Here is a 15218-nt window from a genome sequence, read left to right as displayed (position 1 = left end):
GGGAACATCCCAAGGGAACACCAGGAACATCCATCCCATGGGGACACTGGGGACACCCCAGGTGACACAGGTGACACCCCAGGTGACACAGGTGACACCCCAGGTGACAGAGGTGACCCCCCAGGTGACCCAGGTGACATTGGGGACATCCCAAGGGGATACAGGGGACACCCAAGGAGAGACTGGGGGCATCTCCTGGGGACACTGGGAACATCCCAAGGGAACACCAGGAGCATCCATCCCATGGGGACCCAGGTGACACCCCAGGTGACATTGGGGACATTGGGGCATCCCAAGGTGACCCAGGTGACCCCCCAGGTGACACTGAGGACCCCCCAGGTGTCTCTTGAGAGATCCCAAGGGGACATCTCAGGGAGACACTGGGAACATCCCAAGGGAACACCAGGAACATCCATCCCATGGGGACACTGGGGACACCCCAGGTGACATTGGGGACATCCCAAGGGGACACAGGGGACATCCCAAGGGGAGACTGGGGGCATCTCCTGGGGACACTGGGAACATCCCAAGGGAACACCAGGAACATCCATCCCATGGGGACCCAGGTGACACCCCAGGTGACACCAAGGACCCCCCAGGTGACCCAGGTGACCCCCCAGGTGACACAGGTGACCCCCAAGGTGACACTGAGGACCCCCCAGGTGTCTCTTGAGAGATCCCAAGGGGACATCTCAGAGAGACACCGGGAACATCCCAAGGGAACACCAGGAACATCCATCCCATGGGGACACTGGGGACACCCCAGGTGACATTGGGGACCCCCCAAGTGACACAGGTGACCCCCCAGGTGACACAGGTGTCCCCCCAGGTGTCCCAGGTGACATTGGGGACATCCCAAGGGGACACAGGGGACATCCCAAGGGGAGACTGGGGGCATCTCCTGGGGACACTGGGAACATCCCAAGGGAACACCAGGAACATCCATCCCATGGGGACCCAGGTGACACCCCAGGTGACACCAAGGACCCCCCAGGTGACCCAGGTGACCCCCCAAGTGACACAGGTGACCCCCCAGGTGACCCAGGGGACATCCCAAGGGGACACAGGGGACACCCAAGGAGAGACTGGGGGCATCTCAGGGAGACACCGGGAAACATCCCAAGGGAACACCAGGAACATCCATCCCATGGGGACACTGGGGACACCCCAGGTGACACCGAGGACCCCCCAGGTGACACAGGTGACATTGGGGACATCCCAAGGGGCCACAGGGGCCACCCCAGGTGACACTGAGGACCCCCCAGGTGACTCTTGAGAGATCCCAAGGGGACATCTCAGGGAGACACTGGGAACATCCCAAGGGAACACCAGGAACACCCATCCCATGGGGACACTGGGGACACCCCAGGTGACATTGGGGACCCCCCAGGTGACCCAGGTGTCCCCCCAGGTGACACAGGTGACCCCCCAGGTGACATTGGGGACATCCCAAGGGGCCATAGGGGACACCCAAGGAGAGACTGGGGGCATCTCCTGGGGACACTGGGAACATCCCAAGGGAACACCAGGAACATCCATCCCATGGGGACACAGGTGACACCCCAGGTGACCCAGGTGACACCCCAGGTGACACAGGTGACCCCCAAGGTGACACTGAGGACCCCCCAGGTGACACTGGGGACACCCAAGGGGAGACTGGGGGCATCTCCTGGGGACACTGGGAACATCCCAAGGGAACACCAGGAACATCCATCCCATGGGGACACTGGGGACACCCCAGGTGACATTGGGGACCCCCCAGGTGACCCAGGTGACACCCCAGGTGTCCCAGGTGACATTGGGGACATCCCAAGGGGCCATAGGGGACACCCAAGGGGAGATTGGGGGCATCTCCTGGGGACACTGGGAACATCCCAAGGGAACACCAGGAACACCCATCCCATGGGGACACTGGGGACACCCCAGGTGACATTGGGGACCCCCCAGGTGACCCAGGTGACACCCCAGGTGTCCCAGGTGACATTGGGGACATCCAAGGGGACACAGGGGACACCCAAGGGAAGACTGGGGGCATCTCCTGGGGACACTGGGAACATCCCAAGGGAACACCAGGAACATCCATCCCATGGGGACACAGGTGACACCCAAGGTGACCCAGGTGACACCCCAGGTGACACCCAAGGTGACACTGAGGACCCCCCAGGTGACCCAGGGGACATCCCAAGGGGCCATAGGGGACACCCAAGGGGAGATTGGGGGCATCTCCTGGGACACTGGGAACATCCCAAGGGAACACCAGGAACATCCATCCCATGGGGACACTGGGGACACCCCAGGTGACCCAGGTGACACCCCAGGTGACACAGGTGACACCCCAGGTGACACAGGTGACCCCCCAGGTGACATTGGGGACATCCCAAGGGGCCACAGGGCACACCCAAGGAGAGACTGGGGGCATCTCCTGGGGACACTGGGAACATCCCAAGGGAACACCAGGAACATCCATCCCATGGGGACACTGGGGACCCCCCAGGTGACACAGGTGACCCCCCAGGTGTCCCCCCAGGTGTCCCAGGTGACATTGGGGACATCCCAAGGGGACACAGCGGACACCCAAGGGGAGATTGGGGGCATCTCCTGGGGACACTGGGAACATCCCAAGGGAACACCAGGAACATCCATCCCATGGGGACCCTGGGGACACCCCAGGTGACCCAGGTGACACCCCAGGTGACCCAGGTGACACCCCAGGTGACACAGGTGACCCCCAAGGTGACACTGAGGACCCCCCAGGTGACACTGGGGACACCCAAGGGGAGACTGGGGGCATCTCCTGGGGACACTGGGAACATCCCAAGGGAACACCAGGAACATCCATCCCATGGGGACCCAGGTGACACCCCAGGTGACATTGGGGACCCCCCAGGTGACACAGGTGACATTGGGGACATCCCAAGGGGCCATAGGGGACACCCAAGGGGAGACTGGGGGCATCTCATGGGGACACTGGGAACATCCCAAGGGAACACCAGGAACATCCATCCCATGGGGACCCAGGTGACACCCCAGATGACCCAGGTGACACCCCAGGTGACCCAGGTGACCCCCCAGGTGTCCCAGGTGACATTGGGGACATCCCAAGGGGACACAGGGGACACCCAAGGGGAGATTGGGGGCATCTCCTGGGGACACTGGGAACATCCCAAGGGAACACCAGGAACATCCATCCCATGGGGACACTGGGGACACCCCAGGTGACCCAGGTGACACCCCAGGTGACACAGGTGACCCCCCAGGTGACATTGGGGACATCCCAAGGGGCCATAGGGGACACCCAAGGAGAGACTGGGGGCATCTCCTGGGGACACCGGGAACATCCCAAGGGAACACCAGGAACACCCATCCCATGGGGACACTGGGACACCCCAGGTGACACAGGTGACCCCCCAGGTGACACAGGTGACCCCCCAGGTGACATTGGGGACACCCAAGGGGAGACTGGGGGCATCTCCTGGGGACACTGGGAACATCCAAGGGAACACCAGGAACATCCATCCCATGGGGACCCAGGTGACCCCCCAGGTGACACAGGTGACACCCCAGGTGACATTGGGGACATCCCAAGGGGACACAGGGGACACCCAAGGGGACACAGGGAACACCCCAGGTGACACAGGTGACCCCCAAGGTGACACTGAGGACCCCCCAGGTGACTCTTGAGAGATCCCAAGGGAACATCCCAAGGGAACACCAGGAACATCCATCCCATGGGGACACTGGGGACACCCCAGGTGACATTGGGGACCCCCCAGGTGACACAGGTGACCCCCCAGGTGTCCCCCCAGGTGTCCCAGGGGGTGGCATCACCTTCTCCATCCTCCCTGTGCAGTAGACCCCAAGCTCCAGTCCCTGCAGCACCTCCAGGAGCGGCGCCGCCTTCTCCGCATCGGCGGAAAACTGGGAATAAAAAAGGAATAAAAAGGGAATAAAAAAAGGGGGGGAGGGGGTCAGGGGGGGGGAGGGGGTGAGGGGGGGTCCCCAATTCCTGGGAAAAAAATTGGGAAGGGCTCTGCCCCCCCTGACCTTTGCCAGGAGCTGGGGAAGGGCTGGGATGAGGCAGAGGCTGAGCCGGGTCCTTTCCTCCTCCTGAGCCTTTCGCTGGCGGGAGGAGGGCTGGGAATGGGGGGAAAAGTGGAGAAATGGGAAAAAAAATGGGATAAATGGGATAAAATGGGATAAAATGGGATAAATGGGATAAATGGGATGGGATGGGGTGGGATAAATGGGAGAAATGGGATAAAAAATGGGATAAAATGGGATAAATGGGATGAGATGGGATGGGGTGGGGTGGATGGGATAAATGGGATAAAATGGGATAAATGGGATAAAATGGGATAAAATGGGATAAAATGGGATAAATGGGATAAATGGGATGGGGTGGGATAAATGGGATGGGGTGGAATGGGATAAATAGGAGAAATGGGAGAAATGGGATAAATAGGATGGGATGGGGTGGATGGGATAAAATGGGATAAAATGGGATAAATGGGATAAAATGGGATAAAATGGGATAAAATGGGATAAATGGGATAAATGGGATGGGGTGGGATAAATGGGATGGGGTGGAACGGGATAAATGGGATCAAATGGGATAAAATGGGATAAATGGGATAAAAAATGGATAAATGGGATAAATGGGATAAATGGGATGGGGTGGAATGGGATAAATGGGATCAAATGGGATAAAATGGGATAAATGGGATGGGGTGGAATGGGATAAATGGGATTAAAAATGGGATAAATGGGATAAATGGGATAAACAGGATGGGATGGGGTGGATGGGGTGGGATAAATGGGATAAAATGGGATAAAATGGGATAAATGGGATAAAATGGGATGGGGTAGAATGGGAGAAATGGGAGAAATGGGAGAAATGGGATAAAATGGGATAAATGGGATAAATGGGATGGGGTAGAATGGGATAAATGGGAGAAATGGGAGAAATGGGATAAAATGGGATAAAATGGATGGGGTGGGATAAATGGGAGAAATGGGATAAATGGGATGGGATGGGGTGGGATAAATGGGATAAAATGGGATAAATGGGATAAAATGGGATGGGGTGGAATGGGATAAATGGGATAAATGGGATGGGGTGGGGTGGGATGGATGGAATGGGATAAATGGGATAAATGGGATGGGGTGGATGGGGGAAATGGGATAGGGTGGGGTGGGATAAATGGGATAAAAGGGGATAAATGGGATAATAGAAATGGGATAAATGGGATAAAATGGGATAAATGGGATAAATGGGATGGGTGGAGGGGGAAATGGGACAGGGTGGGGTGGATAAATGGGATGGGATGGGGTGGGATAAATGGGATAAATGGGATGTGATGGAGGGGATAAATGGGATAGGGTGGGGTGGGATGGGATGGAGGAGATGGGATGGATGGGATAGATGGGATGGGATGGGGTGGATAAACAGGATAAATGGGATGGGGTGGAGGGGAGAAATGGGATGGGATGGGGTGGGGTGGAATGGGATGGATGGGATGGGATGGAGGAGATGGGATGGATGGGATGGGATGGGATGGGATGGGATGGATGGGATGGGATGGATGGGATAAATGGGATAGGGTGGGGTGGGATAAATGGGATGGGATGGGGTGGGGTGGATGGGATAAATGGGATAAATGGGAGAAATGGGATAAATGGGATAAAATGGGATAAATGGGATAAATGGGATGGGGTGGAGGGGGAAATGGGATAGGGTGGGGTGGGATAAATGGGATGGGATGGGGTGGGGTGGATGGGATAAATGGGATAAATGGGATAAATGGGATGGGATGGGACGAGGGCTGAAAATGGGGGTGGGCTCAGAGGTGTCAGGGGGGGGGCTCAGAGGTGTCAGGGGGGGGGCTCAGAGGTCTTGGGGGGGCTCAGAGGTGTCAGGGGGGGGCTCAGAGGTGTCAGGGGGGGCTCCGAGGTCTCGGGGGGGCTCAGAGGTGTCAGGGGGGGCTCAGAGGTGTCAGGGGGGGGCTCAGAGGTGTCAGGGGGGGCTCAGAGGTGTCAGGGGGGGGCTCAGAGGTGTCAGGGGGGGCTCAGAGGTGTCAGGGGGGGCTCAGAGGTGTCAGGGGGGGGCTCAGAGGTGTCAGGGGGGGCTCAGAGGTGTCGGGGGGGGCTCCGAGGTCTCGGGGGGGCTCAGAGGTGTCAGGGGGGGGCTCAGAGGTCTCGGGGGGGCTCAGAGGTGTCAGGGGGGGGCTCAAAGGTGTCAGGGGGGGCTCAGAGATGTCAGGGGGGGCTCCGAGGTGTCAGGGGGGGCTCAGAGGTGTCAGGGGGGGGCTCAGAGGTGTCAGGGGGGGCTCAGAGGTCTTGGGGGGGGCTCAGAGGTGTCAGGGGGGGCTCAGAGGTGCCAGGGGGGGCTCCGAGGTGTCAGGGGGGGCTCCGAGGTGTCAGGGGGGGGCTCAGAGGTTTCAGGGGGGGCTCAGAGGTGTCAGGGGGGGGCTCAGAGGTGTCAGGGGGGGGGCTCAGAGGTGTCAGGGGGGGGCTCAGAGGTTTCAGGGGGGGCTCAGAGGTGTCAGGGGGGGCTCAGAGGTGTCAGGGGGGGCTCAGAGGTGTCAGGGGGGGGCTCAGAGGTGTCGAGGGGGCTCAGAGGTGTCAGGGGGGGCTCAGAGGTGTCAGGGGGGGCTCAGAGGTGTCGGGGGGGGCTCAGAGGTGTCAGGGGGGGCTCAGAGGATCCAGGGGGGGCTCAGAGGTGTCAGGGGGGGGCTCAGAGGTGTCAAGGGGGGCTCCAAAGTGTTGGGGGGGGGCTCTGAGGTGTCAGGGGGAGGCTCAGAGGTGTCAGGGGGGGCTCAGAGGATCCAGGGGGGGCTCAGAGGTGTCAGGGGGGGGCTCAGAGGTGTCAGGGGGGCTCAGAGGTGTCAGGGGGGGGCTCTGAGGTGTCAGGGGGGGCTCAGAGGTGTCAGGGGGGGGCTCAGAGGTGTCAGGGGGGCTCAGAGGTGTCAGGGGGGGGCTCAGAGGTGTCAGGGGGGGGCTCAGAGGTATCAGGGGGGGCTCAGAGGTGTCAGGGGGGGCTCAGAGGTGTCAGGGGGGGGCTCAGAGGTGTCAGGGGGGGGCTCAGAGGTCTTGGGGGGGGCTCAGAGGTGTCAGGGGGGCTCAGAGGTGCCAGGGGGGGCTCCGAGGTGTCAGGGGGGGGCTCAGAGGTGTCAGGGGGGGGCTCAGAGGTGTCAGGGGGGACTCAGAGGTGTCAGGGGGGGCTCAGAGGTCTTGGGGGGGCTCAGAGGTGTCAGGGGGGGGCTCCGAGGTGTCGGGGGGGCTCAGAGGTGTCAGGGGGGGCTCAGAGGTCTTGGGGGGGCTCAGAGGTGTCGGGGGGGCTCAGAGGTCTTGGGGGGGCTCAGAGGTGTCAGGGGGGGCTCAGAGGTCTTGGGGGGGCTCCGAGGTGTCAGGGGGGGCTCAGAGGTGTCGGGGGGGGCTCAGAGGTGTCAGGGGGGGGGCTCAGAGGTCTTGGGGGGGCTCAGAGGTGTCAGGGGGGGCTCAGAGGTGTTGGGGGGGGGCTCAGAGGTTTCAGGGGGGGCTCAGAGGTGTTCGGGGGGGGGGCTCAGAGGTCTCGGGGGGGCTCAGAGGTGTCAGGGGGGGCTCAGAGGTGTCAGGGGGGGGCTCTGAGGTGTCAGGGGGGGCTCAGAGGTGTCAGGGGGGGGCTCAGAGGTGTCAGGGGGGCTCAGAGGTATCAGGGGGGCTCCGAGGTGTCAGGGGGGCTCAGAGGTGTCAGGGGGGGCTCAGAGGTGTCAGGGGGGGGCTCAGAGGTGTCAGGGGGGGCTCAGAGGTCTTGGGGGGGGCTCAGAGGTGTCAGGGGGGGCTCAGAGGTGCCAGGGGGGGCTCCGAGGTGTCAGGGGGGGGCTCAGAGGTGTCAGGGGGGGGCTCAGAGGTGTCAGGGGGACTCAGAGGTGTCAGGGGGGCTCAGAGGTCTTGGGGGGGCTCAGAGGTGTCAGGGGGGGCTCAGAGGTGTCAGGGGGGGGCTCAGAGGTGTCAGGGGGGGCTCAGAGGTGTCAGGGGGGCTCAGAGGTGTCAGGGGGGGGCTCAGAGGTGTCAGGGGGGCTCAGAGGTCTTGGGGGGGCTCAGAGGTGTCAGGGGGGGCTCAGAGGTGTCGGGGGGGGCTCAGAGGTGTCAGGGGGGGCTCAGAGGTGTCAGGGGGGCTCAGAGGTGTCAGGGGGGGCTCAGAGATGTCAGGGGGGCTCCAAGGTGTCGGGGGGGGGGCTCAGAGGTGTCAGGGGGGGCTCAGAGGTGTCAGGGGGGGCTCAGAGGTGTCGGGGGGGGGCTCTGAGGTGTCAGGGGGGGCTCAGAGGTGTCGGGGGGGTGCTCAGAGGTGTCAGGGGGGCTCAGAGGTGTCAGGGGGGGCTCTGAGGTGTCAGGGGGGGCTCAGAGGTGTCAGGGGGGCTCAGAGGTATCAGGGGGGGCTCAGAAGTGTCGGGGGGGGCTCAGAGGTGTCAGGGGGGGCTCAGAGGTGTCAGGGGGGCTCAGAGGTGTCAGGGGGGGCTCAGAGGTGTCGGGGGGGGGGCTCAGAGGTGTCAGGGGGGGGCTCAGAGGTGTCAGGGGGGGGGGCTCAGAGGTGTCAGGGGGGGCTCAGAGGTGTCGGGGGGGGGCTCAGAGGTGTCGGGGGGGGGCTCAGAGGTGTCAGGGGGGGCTCAGAGGTGTCGGGGGGGGGGCTCAGAGGTGTCAGGGGGGGCTCAGAGGTGTCGGGGGGGGGCTCAGAGGTGTCAGGGGGGGGCTCAGAGGTGTCAGGGGGGGCTCAGAGGTGTCAGGGGGGGGCTCAGAGGTGTCAGGGGGGGGCTCAGAGGTGTCAGGGGGGGGCTCAGAGGTGTCAGGGGGGGGCTCCGAGGTGTCAGGGGGGGCTCAGAGGTGTCAGGGGGGGCTCAGAGGTGTCAGGGGGGGGCTCAGAGGTGTCAGGGGGGGGCTCAGAGGTGTCAGGGGGGGCTCCGAGGTGTCAGGGGGGGGCTCAGAGGTGTCAGGGGGGGGCTCAGAGGTGTCAGGGGGGGCTCAAAGGTGTCAGGGGGGGCTCAGAGGTGTCAGGGGGGGCTCCGAGGTGTCAGGGGGGGCTCAGAGGTGTCAGGGGGGGCTCCGAGGTGTCGGGGGGGGCTCAGAGGTCTCGGGGGGGCTCCGAGGTCTTGGGGGGGCTCAGAGGTGTCAGGGGGGGCTCAGAGGTTTCAGGGGGGGGCTCAGAGGTGTCAGGGGGGGGCTCAGAGGTGTCAGGGGGGGGCTCAGAGGTGTCAGGGGGGGGCTCAGAGGTGTCAGGGGGGGGCTCAGAGGTCTCGGGGGGGCTCAGAGGTGTCAGGGGGGGGCTCAGAGGTGTCAGGGGGGGGCTCCGAGGTCTCGGGGGGGCTCAGAGGTGTCAGGGGGGGCTCCGAGGTGTCGGGGGGGGCTCAGAGGTGTCAGGGGGGGACTCCGAGGTCTCGGGGGGGCTCAGAGGTGTCAGGGGGGGCTCAGAGGTGTCAGGGGGGGGCTCAGAGGTGTTGGGGGGGGCTCAGAGGTGTCAGGGGGGGCTCAGAGGTCTTGGGGGGGCTCAGAGGTGTCAGGGGGGGGCTCAGAGGTGTCAGGGGGGGCTCAGAGGTGTCAGGGGGGCTCAGAGGTGTCAGGGGGGGCTCCGAGGTGTCAGGGGGGGGCTCAGAGGTGTCAGGGGGGGCTCAGAGGTGTCAGGGGGGCTCAGAGGTGTCAGGGGGGGCTCAGAGATGTCAGGGGGGGCTCAGAGGTGTCAGGGGGGGCTCTGAGGTCTCGGGGGGGCTCAGAGGTATCAGGGGGGGCTCAGAAGTGTCGGGGGGGCTCAGAGGTGTCAGGGGGGGCTCAGAGGTGTCAGGGGGGGCTCAGAGGTGTCGGGGGGGGCTCAGAGGATCCAGGGGGGGCTCAGAGGTTTCAGGGGGGGGCTCAGAGGTGTCAAGGGGGGCTCCAAAGTGTTGGGGGGGGGCTCTGAGGTGTCAGGGGGAGGCTCAGAGGTGTCAAGGGGGAGCTCAGAGGTATCAGGGGGGGGCTCAGAGGTGTCAGGGGGGGCTCAGAGGTGTCAGGGGGGGCTCAGAGGTGTCGGGGGGGGCTCCGAGGTGTCAGGGGGGGGCTCAGAGGTGTCAGGGGGGGCTCAGAGGTGTCAGGGGGGGCTCAGAGGTCTCGGGGGGGGCTCAGAGGTGTCAGGGGGGGGCTCAGAGGTCTCGGGGGGGCTCAGAGGTGTCGGGGGGTGCTCAGAGGTGTCAGGGGGGGCTCAGAGGTGTCAGGGGGGGGCTCAGAGGTGTCAGGGGGGGGGCTCAGAGGTCTTGGGGGGGGCTCACAGGTGTCGGGGGGGGCTCAGAGGTGTCAGGGGGGGACTCAGAGGTGCCAGGGGGGGCTCAGAGGTGTCGGGGGGGTTTTTTTGGGGTCCCCCCCCCCCTCCCTGGCACCTTCTTAGCAGGCCCACGGCCCACGGGTGGTTGCCCCACGGCTGCTTGGGCCACGCTGGCTGCCAGGATTTCCACCAGTGCCTTCTCCTGCCTGTCTGCCAAGGCTGGAAGATTTGGGGGAGGGGGTTTTTTTTTTTAGGAAATAAAGGAGAATTCGGGGTTTTTTGGTTTTTTTTTTTGGGGGTGGGAGGGGGTTCCCTACCCTCGTGGGGGGATTTTTCCAGCAGCAGGGAGGTGATGGTGTCCCAGTCCCTCTAACTGGGAACCAGCACAGTCCCACAGACTGTCCACCAGGTAGACCGCGTGCTCGTGGAGCTGGGGGGGGGGACACGGGGACCCTCAGAGGAAGGTGGGGACCCCCCCTCTGTCCCCCCGTTTGCCTTCTGTCCCCCCCCACCCCCCCTCTCACCTCGCTCTCCAGGAAAAAATTCAGGAGCAGGCGGAAAAAGTTTTTGGTGGCCCCAGGGCTGGGGGGCTCCGGGTCCCCCCCACGGGGGTTCAGCAGCCTGGGGACACGGGGGGGACACCCTGAGCCCACCCGGGGGGTGACCCCCACGGGGGGGACACGGGGGACACCCTGAGCCCACCCAGGGGACACCCTGAGCCCACCCAGGGGGTGACCCCCAGGGGGGGGACACAAGGGTCCCCATGAGCTCACCTGGGGGTCCCCGTGAGCCCACCCGGGGTGGGGGGGACATTGGGGTCCCCATGAGCCCACCCAGGGTGTGACCCCCACAGGGGGGACACAAGGGTCCCCGTGAGCCCACCCGGGGGGTGACCCCCAGGGGGTCCCCGTGAGCCCACTCAGGGTGTGACCCCCAAGGGGGGGACATGAGGGTCCCCATGAGCCCACCTGGGGGTCCCTGTGAGCCCACCCAGGGTGTGACCCCCACAGGGGGGACACAGGGGACACCCTGAGCCCACCCGGGGTGTGACCCCCAGGGGGTCCTCGTGAACCCACCCAGGGGGGTGACCCCCAAGGGGGGGGGACATCGGGGTCCCCATGAGCCCACCCAGGGTGTGACCCCCACAGGGGGGACACGAGGGTCCCCATGAGCTCACCTGGGGGTCCCCATGAGCCCACCCAGGGTGTGACCCCCAGGGGGTCCCCGTGAGCCCACCCAGGGTGGGGGGGACATTGGGGTCCCCGTGAGCCCACCCAGGGGGTGACCCCCACGGGGGGGGACACAAGGGTCCCCATGAGCTCACCTGGGGGTCCCCGTGAGCCCACCCAGGGGGTGACCCCCATGGAGGGGACATGGGGGACACCCTGAGCCCACCCGGGGTGTGACCCCCAGGGGGTCCCCGTGAGCCCACCCAGGGTGGGGGGGACATTGGGGTCCCCGTGAGCCCACCCAGGGGGTGACCCCCACGGGGGGGACACGGGGGACACCCTGAGCCCACTCAGGGTGTGACCCCCAGGGGGTCCCCGTGAGCCCACTCAGGGTGTGACCCCCACAGGGGGGACACGGGGGACACCCTGAGCCCACCCAGGGGGTGACCCCCACGGGGTCCCCGTGAGCCCACTCAGGGTGGGGGGGACATTGGGGTCCCCGTGAGCCCACCCAGGGTGTGACCCCCACGGAGGGGACACGGGGGACACCCTGAGCCCACCCGGGGGTGACCCCCACAGGGGGGGACATTGGGGTCCCCATGAGCCCACCTGGGGGTCCCCGTGAGCCCACTCAGGGTGTGACCCCCACAGGGGGGACACGAAGGTCCCCATAAGCCCACCTGGGGGTCCCTGTGAGCCCACCCGGGGGGTGACCCCCAGGGGGTCCTCGTGAACCCACCCAGGGTGTGACCCCCACAGGGGGGGACATTGGGGTCCCCATGAGCCCACCCAGGGTGTGACCCCCACGGGGGGGGACACGAGGGTCCCCATGAGCCCACCTGGGGGTCCCCGTGAGCCCACCCAGGGTGTGACCCCCAGGGGGACCCTGTGAGCCCACTCAGGGTGTGACCCCCAAGGGGGGGGACATTGGGGTCCCCGTGAGCCCACCTGGGGGTCCCCGTGAGCCCACCCGGGGGGTGACCCCCAGGAGGTCCCCATGAGCCCACTCAGGGTGTGACCCCCACAGGGGGGACACGGGGGACACCCTGAGCCCACCCAGGGGGTGACCCCCACGGGGTCCCCATGAGCCCACCCAGGGTGTGACCCCCAGGGGGTCCCCGTGAGCTCACTCAGGGTGTGACCCCCACAGGGGGGACACGAGGGTCCCCATGAGCCCACCTGGGGGTCCCCGTGAGCCCACCCAGGGTGTGACCCCCACGGGGGGGACACAGGGGGAGGAGGAGGAGGAGGAGGAGGGGGAGGTGACCCCACTGGTGACCACAGGGCCGTGGGAGCAGCTGACCCAGCTCGTGCCAGCCTCGTGCTCTCCCCGTGGCCACCCCGAGCTCCTTCGGGGTGGGGTTTGCTACGAGGTGACCACGGGATGGCCATGGGGGGGTGGAGGAGGGGGGGGGGGGGTGTTAGGGGGTTGTGGAGTGGGTTGTGGAGTGGGGGGAAAACCCCCGTGGACCCCATCCCCCTCCCCCCCCCCCTTCCCCTCCTCACTTTCGGTAGAGGAAGAGCCCGGCGGCGGCGGCCAAAGCGCGGTTGGAGACGAAGACCACGGGGTAGATGCTGTGACAATCCTCCTCTGTCAGGGCCTCCTCCATGTTCCTGCACCACAGCACCCACGGGGTCCCCTCGGAGCCCGGAGCCACCCCCTGTGTCCCCCCACGCCCCCCCCGTGACCCCCCACTCCCCCCACTCACTCGAGGATCAGCGTCAGCAGCTTCACCGCCTCCACGGCCACCTCGGGCTCCTTGTCGAGGACCATGGCCACCATGCGGGGCTGGGGACAGGGACACGGGTGGGTGACAGCCCGTGGGACGCTGTCTAAGGGGGGCTGAGGAAGGGGACAAGCCACCAGGACACCAGGGGACACAAGGGGACACGAGGGGACACGAGGGGGCACGGCCACACCGAGCTCTTCCTCGTCCCGGGACGCGGTGGTGGCACCGGTGGGGACACAGGAGGGTCCCCAGCCCAATGTCCCCAAGGTCCTAACCCTAACCCCAGGACATGTGGGGACACAGCTGAGGTTGGGGACAAGCCACCAGGACACCAGGGGACACGAGGGGACACCAGGGGACACGGCCACACCGAGCTCTTCCTTGTCCCGGGACATGGTGGTGGCACCGGTGGGGACACAGGAGGGTCCCCAGCCCAATGTCCCCACCCCAGTGTCCCCACCCCAACCCCAATGTCCCCAACCCTTAGGACATGGGAGGGGACACACCTGAGGTAGGGGACAAGCCACCAGGACACCAGGGGACACGAGGGGGCACGGCCACACCGAGCTCTTCCTTGCCCCAGGACACGGTGGTGGCACCGGTGGGGACACAGGAGGGTCCCCAAGGTTGGTCCCTAACCCTCGTGTCCCCAACCCTAATGTCCCTAAGGAAGGTCCCTGAGCCCCAGGACATGGGGGGGGACACAGCTGAGGTTGGGGACAAGCCACCAGGACACCAGGGGACACGAGGGGGCACGGCCACACCGAGCTTTTCCTCATCCCAGGACACAGCGGTGGCACCGGTGGGGACACAGGAGGGTCCCCAGCCCAATGTCCCCAGCCCAATGTCCCCAAGGTCCTAACCCTAACCCCAGGACATGTGGGGACACAGCTGAGGTTGGGGACAAGCCACCAGCACCAGGGGACACCAGGGGACACGAGGGGGCACGGCCACACCGAGCTCCTCCTCGTCCCGGGACACGGTGGTGGCACCGGTGGGGACACAGGAGGGTCCCCAGCCCAACGTCCCCACCCCAACCCCAATGTCCCCAACCCTTAGGACATGGGAGGGGACACACCTGAGGTTGGGGACAAGCCACCAGGACACCAGGGGACACGAGGGGACACGAGGGGGCACGGCCACACCGAGCTCTTCCTCGTCCCAGGACGCGGCGGTGGCACTGGTGGGGACACAGGAGGGTCCCCAGCCCAATGTCCCCACCCCAATGTCCCCAAGGTCCTAACCCTAACCCCAGGACATGTGGGGACACAGCTGAGGTTGGGGACAAGCCACCAGGACACCAGGGGACACCAGGGGACACGAGGGGGCACGGCCACACCGAGCTCCTCCTCGTCCCGGGACACGGTGGTGGCACCGGTGGGGACACAGGAGGGTCCCCAGCCCAACGTCCCCACCCCAACCCCAATGTCCCCAACCCTTAGGACATGGGAGGGGACACACCTGGGGTAGGGGACAAGCCACCAGCACCAGGGGACACGAGGGGACATGAGGTGACACGGCCACACCGAGCTCTTCCTCGTCCCGGGACACGGTGGTGGCACCAGTGGGGACACAGGAGGGTCCCCAAGGTTGGTCCCTAACCCTCGTGTCCCCAACCCTAATGTCCCTAAGGAAGGTCCCTGAGCCCCAGGACATGGGGGGGGACACAGCTGAGGTTGGGGACAAGCCACCAGGACACCAGGGGACACCAGGGGACACGAGGTGACACGAGGTGGCAGGGCCACACCGAGCTCTTCCTCATCCCAGGACGCGGTGGTGGCACCGGTGGGGACACAGGAGGGTCCCCAGCCCAATGTCCCCACCCCAGTGTCCCCACCCCAACCCCAATGTCCCCAACCCTTAGGACATGGGAGGGGACACACCTGGGGTAGGGGACAAGCCACCAGCACCAGGGGACACGAGGGGACATGAGGTGACACGGCCACACCGAGCTCTTCCTCGTCCCGGGACACAGTGGTGGCACCGGTGGGGACACAGGAGGGTCCCCAGGTTTGTCCCTAACCCTAATGTCCCTAAGGAAGGTCCCTGAGCCCC

General features: G+C 65.1%; 1 protein-coding gene across 1 annotated transcript in view; it reads right to left on the bottom strand.

Moving 5' to 3' along the window:
* LOC139790623 (cohesin subunit SA-3-like) overlaps nucleotides 1–15218 on the bottom strand; it is a gene marked incomplete at both ends in the record, with an annotated part of 41350 nt that overhangs the window by 13958 nt on the left and 12174 nt on the right. Inside the window, 8 exon segments of the mRNA XM_071732495.1 lie at nucleotides 3829–3918; nucleotides 4045–4134; nucleotides 10380–10483; nucleotides 10582–10630; nucleotides 10632–10694; nucleotides 10789–10885; nucleotides 12940–13047; nucleotides 13143–13222. Of these exon segments, the coding sequence (XP_071588596.1) occupies nucleotides 3829–3918; nucleotides 4045–4134; nucleotides 10380–10483; nucleotides 10582–10630; nucleotides 10632–10694; nucleotides 10789–10885; nucleotides 12940–13047; nucleotides 13143–13222 (681 nt within the window).

This window comes from Heliangelus exortis, unplaced genomic scaffold (genome assembly GCF_036169615.1).
Source record: "Heliangelus exortis unplaced genomic scaffold, bHelExo1.hap1 Scaffold_101, whole genome shotgun sequence".
Taxonomy (NCBI): domain Eukaryota; kingdom Metazoa; phylum Chordata; class Aves; order Apodiformes; family Trochilidae; genus Heliangelus; species Heliangelus exortis.
Note: the sequence above shows the minus strand (reverse complement) of the source record. Positions and strands in the feature narration are given on the sequence as shown.